Source organism: Crocodylus porosus, unplaced genomic scaffold, assembly GCF_001723895.1.
Source record: "Crocodylus porosus isolate Cpor-Errol unplaced genomic scaffold, CroPor_comp1, whole genome shotgun sequence".
Taxonomy (NCBI): domain Eukaryota; kingdom Metazoa; phylum Chordata; order Crocodylia; family Crocodylidae; genus Crocodylus; species Crocodylus porosus.
This window is the reverse complement of record NW_017728928.1, coordinates 11,412,011-11,419,622: the sequence shown is the minus strand read 5'-3', so window position 1 is coordinate 11,419,622 and position 7,612 is coordinate 11,412,011. Positions and strand designations below refer to the sequence as shown.

Sequence of the window (7,612 nt, the reverse complement as noted above, 5' to 3'; positions counted from 1 at the left end):
TTTAAGCTGTGTTAAAATGGCAAACCAACTATAAAAATATTGTAGGTAGAATACAAACTAGTTACAAAAATGCTTTGTGCAGTGCTTTTAATTTTGAACATGTGGCATGTCCAGGGCTGCCCCAGGGCCAGTTGGTTCTTGGCTCTGTCCCCAGGACTGCACCAGGGTCTCAGCCTGGCTGCTGCAGCTCATCTTTAATAGCTGATTGTCGGTCCTGGGGCTGGGACCAGGACATACTGGGGTGTGGACATCTGGTTTTCAACTTCTCAGTGGAGTGGGAATCCATCATCATGATGCTGGGCTGGCTGCACTGGCAAGTAGAAAGGGCCCTGTTTGGGATCTAACCCCCAAATTAGCTCCTGCCATGCACATATAGCTGGACAAGAGGCACAGAGGTTGGGTTTGGGGATCAGATCCCATCATACCTTTAAACTAACGTGTGCTAGGAGCCAGAGGCTCCCAAAATGGCAGGAGTGTAGCAAAGAGAAAAGGACATCTGTGCATTCCTGGAGATCCCAGCATAGGGGCTGGCTGAATGCTGCTGACTTCATTTTTTGAGCTTTTATAGAACAGGGTGGTGAGCAGACATGAAGGGCCAGGTGTCTGTTTCTGACTGCATATAGGGGTGTGCAAGTCTTGATATTGAAGCTTGTTTTAAAGCTGAAACTGAAACAAGAGTTGTGTTTTAAAGTGTGCAAGGGCTTTCTCCTCCAAATTTGGATTTGGAACAGAGTCCCCAAGAGCTGCAGTCTCAAAAGTCCCAGGTGCTGGATGCAGCCGCTCAACGACTACCTGTATGAATTGGCCTTGGCCTTAAATTGACCCATGGGCTAGCAAGCTCTCTGAGTTAGCTTGATGACCTCCATCCTTCAGGATTAACTGTCCAGAGGCCCAAACAGTTCTTCCTCCTTTCCTGTTCTTTCTTAGTGGACTGATGGACCATGGTCTGGAGTCTCTCATGCTCCTGCAGTCCTCTCTTCAATTTTCAGATGTCCCCAGACCGAGGAAGCGGCTGACTGAGCTGATGATCAAAACAGCCCTGGAGAAACCTGGTGAGAAGGAGGCCAAGATTTGGGCATCAGCCACCAGGGAGTGGGGATTGAAGTTCCTGCGCAGTCCTTTGGAGATTCTGCCCACCGCCGATGGGAAGCGAGCAAGAGGGATCCGTATGGCCGTCACCAGGTTGGAAGTATGGACTTTCAGTTCTCTCTCCCTAGAGTGTTTGCTTGTTCCCTTGCCTGGGTGTCTGCATTGCTGGGAGGTGAGTAGGAGGCTGGAGAGCTGGGGCAGCAGTAATTGAAAGATAACCAGGGAATTTGAGGCTGATAGGAGCCAGCAGAGCTGGCTGCTACCTGAGCATCTGAAATAGCAGGTTTTGGGAAGCCAATGCTGCCTCTCAGCCAGGAGCTGTTTCTAATGTGAGATAGGAAAATCTCCCCATATGTTGGTGTTGAGCTGGTATAGGAGCATGTCCCACACCCACCTAGATCTTCTGCATCTGTTCCACCTCCTCGATTCACTGGCAACATCACTGCTTCTCCTAGCGGATCCAGTCGAGGGTCTTAAGGCTACTCTGATTTCTCCTCTCTTCCTCCTTTCTCTGCCTCCCTGAGCTATGCAGGGTTCGGGTGAGTCGGCCACAGCTGTCCCCACTGGAGAAGTTGAGGAGCTTGAGTGTGGATTGATCCTCAGTAGCATTGGCTACAGGAGCCTTCCGCTTGGATCTTCTGTTCCATTTGACCGCAAGCATGGGATCATCCCCAACCACCTGGGCAGGGTTCAGGGGGTCCCAGGTCAGTATTAACCCTCGGTGTTTGGAGTACAAGTGGGCTGCGATGCCTGTGTGAATGAAGGGTGGGGGAGTCTGGCTTATAAAGAATGAGACTGGGACCTGAGCTCCCTTGTTCTGCTCTGGCTTAGTTTGTGGGCTCCCTACGTGACACCCGACTTCACCTTGGGCAGCCTTTTAGCTCCTCTGACAGAAACTGCTTATAAATGTCCAAAATGTAACCAGAGCTGGTTGTGTTCTGTTTATGAAAATTTTAAATGGTTGTTGTAAGACCTGTCTTGTAGCTCATAATGTTAATAGCTCAGATGTTTGCAGCAAGTGACACTGAGGGATGCAGTCATTTTACCAGGCCTCGAGGGGGTTATTAATGAGAGAACATCTGTGGTGGCTGTTTTTTTAAGGCTCATCCCAGTGCTGTAAACTGATAGCTGTGCACTGGGGAAGGACAGGTGGAATGGGGAGGGGTGGTTTTGGGAAGTGCTGCTGAGATGATGCAGTGTATTTGAATGGTGCGGAAGGTGGTCTCCCCAGGTAAACTCCACTGAGCAAACCCTTTTGTGGGCTTGGTAATGATAGTGGGGTTTTTTTTGTTGTGTTTTCCTTGGCTGCAGTGGCTGTCTAAATCTGAGAAATTTTATAAAGGAGGAGGTGTGGAACTTTAGTAGATAAGGAAGTCATCCACATGAAACATCAGTAGATAGGGAGATGTGTTGCATCTCTTCCCCACAAAGGGACATTTGTACTGGGGAACTGAGCACGCCCCTATATGCACACTGGGGACTGTGTATTGGGGCATGGCTGATTTTTGTGTAATGCTCTGCAGGGCTGTACTGCAGCGGCTGGGTGAAAAGGGGACCTACTGGGGTGATCATCACCACCATGAACGATAGCTTTGACACAGCCCAGTCTGTGCTAGAGGACCTCCAGGCCGGGATGCTGAATGTTTCAAACACTAAGGAAGGCTTTGAGTCTGTGAGGAGCATCCTACAGAGTCGAGGTCAGTGGACATGCTTATGGGCAACCTCTGGTGTGAGACTCTGTGGCAACAAATGCACCTTATGCATTTGTATCCTACGCTTACCTTTTTCCTGAAAATTATAGACCAGAACCTGGGGTGGGCATCTTAAATGAGGAAACTGATTCTGAACAATTTGGTTAAAGGGGGAAATCTCCATCTTCATTCTGCTTTTTCAAAACAAAGTGCATGTCTTATTTGGCGGCATGGGATGTGTAAATAGAAATGGGTATATGTTCAATCCAGAGAGCCTCTTGGAAATCATACATGAGAGCACTGGACAGCAGGGGGTTTTTTTGTATTCCTGTCTTAAAAGCTTAACACCGAGGTTCTAAGAGGACAAAAGGAAAGTTATTCATTCTTATTTCCATTCATTGTACCTTCCCCTGCCTGCTCAACTAGCCGACATCGTGATGACTACCACCTGGCCTCATACTATTTTGGAGTGAATTTTGCAGGCAGGGAAAATCTCATGAAGCACAAATTTCTCGTGACTTGGTGTTTCCCTTTGCATGAGCACCTAAAAGGTTAACTTCTTCCTTCATATCCCACTTGTTCTTTTAAATTCTGGTTCAGACTCTGCCTGCTGATTTTAGAAGTTTTTGAAGCATTGGTTAAGTCTTCTTATTATCTACCTGTCACACTTTGCCAGGCACCCCCCCCCCCCCACCTTTTTAAATAAAAAGTGCGTGAAAATTGTGATGCATGTTGATGCCATCTAAATTGCTGGGACAGTAATGAGAGAGTCTGCCTTGTGGTACATAATATTGAGAAATTAAAACTAAATGGTTTTATTGCCCAAAAGTACTATTATGAGCAACTGCTGCTCAGCCTAGTCTCTTCATGTGTTAATAGAACATAGAAGCTTGTGTACATCGCTTTTTTGAAGCAACTTCTAAGAGTCAGTCCTCTGGACTGAGATTGTTCAGGCTGTCACAGGACATCAGGCAACAATGCTTCTAAAGCTTTCCACCAGTACAGCGTTTGCATGAAGCCTTGACCCTACGCTGGAAGAACCATTCCTGCAAGCATGGGATTCTCTTTGTGGTCTGCTGAGTTTACCTGTGAGATTTGCTGTGTGCACCGATGGGTTCTATGATGGGACTACCTGTCCGTTGTGGTGTGAGATGTGCAAATTCGTTTCACAGATGTGAAATGCAGCTGCTGTTTTTTCCATCTTCTCCACTTCTGAATTGATTTAGAATAGTAGGGGGTCAACTTTTTTGGCAGGCTTGCCACAAATTAGGTCCACAGTCTTCCCAAGTACTACTCCGATCCCTTTCTTCTGCCTGGTCCTGCTATTCTGCTTTCTACTTCTGCTTCATGATGGATTGTCCCTGGTCCTGGGTTCAGGTCTTCCTCTCCCATTTCTGTCCCCGTGTGTGTCTGGATGGGTGAGCTGTCCAAGGTACTGCATTCAGGTCTTTCTTCAATAGAAGTGGGATCATAGTCCACTCCTGAAAGCAGTCTACATCTTCTTTTGTTTTTGCTTTAAACCTGCCTGCTTGGTGGCTCCGGGGCTGGATGTTGGGCTAGGAGGTGGAAGGGGTTGAGTTCAAGGCTGCCCATGAGCCCTCTCTTTTAGGCGACAAGACTAGGACCAGTGGCCTCAAGCTTGAGCAGGGGAAACTTGGGTTAGAAATTAGGACGAACTTTATGACTACAAGGGTGGTCAAGCGTTGGGATAGACAAGGTAGAGAAATTGCAGATTCTCCATTCTTGGACGTTTTTCAAGAGCAGGTTAAATAAATGCATGACTGTGATGATTCGGCCAGGGATACTTCTGCCTTGAGCAAGGGCCTGGACTCTGGTCTCACGAGGTCCCTTCCAGCTCTCTTTTTTCTTAGGGTCTTGTTAACTGAGGCAAAATCAAACTCACTTTCTCTCTCCTTTTTTTATTTTCCCTTTCCTTCTGTCCTCTTAAAACCTGGGTCTGCCCCCCTTGCTGTAGCCTCTTCTCAGAGTCTTTCCAGGAACAGACCTTTTCCTCAGCTCTGTCCTAGTTGTAGGGTTTTGGGCGTTATCAACCTCAGAAACTGCAAGGAACCCCCGGGTTGTCTGCCTCTAGGGGTATTTCCTTCCCAGCCCTGCTCATTAGTGGTGGGTACATCCTGAAGCTTCTGTTCCTCTCTCATTTTTGAACCCGTCTTTTATAATTTGTGAATGGGTTCTCTGACTTTCATGGAAATGTCAAATCCTGCTCCGAGTCCTGCTAACGTCTCTTGGCAGAGAGCTCGTAGGCTAGAGCAAAGTTTGTAACAAATTACATTGTGCCCCAACTTTTAGTACTTCAAGTGGGGAGCGAGGGAACCGTAATTCAACTTGAATGTAATCGCCAAGGTTAATAGCCACTTGCTGAGGAGAGGTGTGGCTGCCAGGAAAGACCTGTTTAAAAGCAGCGCAGTCCTTGGATAAAACGTCATTGTCAGCTGCATAAACAACAAGACGGTTGCTCTTCATCCGTTTTCTTAGCAATCCTTCCAGGCAAATTTGAGGATAGATTAAAACACCCAAGAGGGTCATTCGCTACTGCTGTATTTAAAGGCTTTCAATTAAAGCACGCACTTCTATCTAACAGTTGAAGACATTAAAGTGAACCAGAGGCATTTCATCCCCTAAGGTAGTGCTGTGCTGAATATTGTTATGGCTTGAAAAGGTCTGACTAATCAGATTTGACTAGATCTCTAGAGCCCCTCTTATAACAGATGTAGAAATTTATGGCTTTGTGCTGCTGAGGCCTGAGGATGCCTGGGTGTGAGAGACTTTTTTTTTTTCTTCTTTGCTTGTGTGTTTTAATTCCTGCTAGTCTGGGGATGGTTGATATGTGGTTTTTCCCTCTTGTAACATCAGGGGTCCATCCGGTGTCCTTCTCAGACTGGGAGAAGATAGATGCTGCTGAAGTGGCAAGGGGCCAACTGGCTGGCAAGCCTCGGGAGAAGATTGTGGATCCTCAGGAGATGCTCCAGTTGATTGGTCACTGAAGAGGCCCATGATCAGCACTTCGACAGTGAGAACTGAGCACACCAGCTGGCATCTGCTGGGGAAGTCCTGTTCACTGCTGGTTGTATGTGCAGTGGAGGATTGGTACAGTCAGAACCAGCTGCTCTTCTCAGACACCCGGGAGAAGGCACCTGGCTGCAGGGTTTTTGGGGCTCTCCCTGGCTGAGCTGGAACTGACCGTGGGTTCTCAGAGTGGGTGTGAGCCCCCGCAAGAGCCATGTACCACTAAACGACACCAGGTCTGATCTCCAGCCCCATTCTATCCTGGGGCCACCTCTGCAGCAGTCTTCTGGAGCTCGCTAACTGGGTCGTTAGACCAGGTGCTGCTTAGGTTGAGATTCCTGTTGGAAGAGGCCTTGCTCCTTTCCATTCTGTGAGCCTGAAGGGAAAGACTCTTTACTCGGTACTGTTTTTTAAACCCAATGAAAGAAAATGAACGACCATCATCTTTTCCATTTAGTCCAAAAGCCTAAAGCCAAATTGCCCTGTAACTTGTCAGCTTCTGAGCAAGCTGTTTCTTTTATATAATCATTTCAAGTACAGCTACTCCTCGCTTAATGTTGTAGTTACACTCTTAAATTGTGATTTTTAAGCCAAACGATGTTAAGCAAATCCAGTTACGTCACAGTAGTTGCCTACTAGCAGGCAGCGGCCAAACAACGTTATAACTGAACATTGTGCGACTTTAAACAAGTGTGTTCTCTAATGGATCAGCAATGTAATAATGAAACATTAACTGGGATGACGTTAAATGAGGAGTACCTGTAAAACCCTTTCAGGAGACAGAGGATGAAACTCAGGTTGCCATTTTAAAAGTCCAATTTGATCTCGGTGTTTGTCATAATCTTTGAGCTGGCTGGCCTACCTAGTACTGTATTTCTCCCTCCTCCCCCAAATCTTCCAGGCTCAGTGCTAGTTGCCTGCTTAAAACAAACAGTATCAATAGACCTTGGAGTCTCCTTATCTGCTTGGTAGCATTTCAAGATGGAAACCCAAATGAAACCTGGATTGTGGAGGTTTTTGTTTTTTTTGTTTTTTGTTTTTTTTTCCTGTGGAGGAGGGATGGTGGGTTAATGACCACATAATTGGCTTGTCCTTAAATATCTGTGATCATCTGAGTACCAGTTCCTCAGAGGTGTAGCTGTCTGGCACTAGCACACTCTTGGTCTGCTTGCCTTTTTTATAGTCTGTTTGCTTTTGAAGCTTATCACATGCTCGTCTGACCAAATTTATCATGTTGACACGATGCCAGGTTTTAAGGCAGGACTTGGAGCCCCTGGAGACTAAACTCCTCCGTTTACTGACAGAATAATTGGAGTACAAACCGTGGCAGTGCACTTCAGCTGGACTGAGGAAAAAAAATTTGCTTCTTGGCACCCTCTCTTTAGCTGAGTCTGCACTGGGGGACTGGCCTGTCCCATACAAACTGTTCAGATGGCTCCTGCTTCCTGACACATGACCGTAAATAGTCCATGGTGAGGAGCTCTGTAGTAAATGTCTCCTGTAGTTGAGACTTGCGGGTAAAAGGGGGGAGTTCGTCTCTGTGGCCCTATGCGGTGCTTCTCTTGTAGGATTTTCCTATTGTGGTGTTTTTGTTGCAACATGGACACCTCTGTGCTGCAGGGGCAGAAGGGGGTTCCAGACTGTATTTCCACGTTCGACATTTAGTCTAATTTTAGACCAGCGGGATCTGTGACTCATCTCTTTTTTTTTTTTTCCAAATCTCATTTGTAAACTCATTAAGAAACTCGGGAAATGCAATGCTGGAAACATGTATGCAAACGAGCAATAAAGCCTGCCGAACAGCT

The 7,612-nt window shown here is 46.8% G+C and overlaps 1 protein-coding gene across 3 annotated transcripts in view; it reads left to right on the top strand.

The window, feature by feature from the left end:
- The window catches only part of FDXR (ferredoxin reductase), a 20,847-nt gene extending 13,235 nt beyond the window's left edge, over window positions 1-7,612 (top strand). For all 3 annotated transcript variants that reach the window (XM_019542512.1, XM_019542511.1, XM_019542513.1), the window contains exons 9-12: window positions 990-1,189; window positions 1,622-1,793; window positions 2,613-2,786; window positions 5,655-7,612. In XM_019542512.1, the coding sequence (XP_019398057.1) occupies window positions 990-1,189; window positions 1,622-1,793; window positions 2,613-2,786; window positions 5,655-5,785 (677 nt within the window). In that variant the 3' untranslated portion in view covers window positions 5,786-7,612. The remainder of the gene's footprint in view (window positions 1-989; window positions 1,190-1,621; window positions 1,794-2,612; window positions 2,787-5,654) is intronic.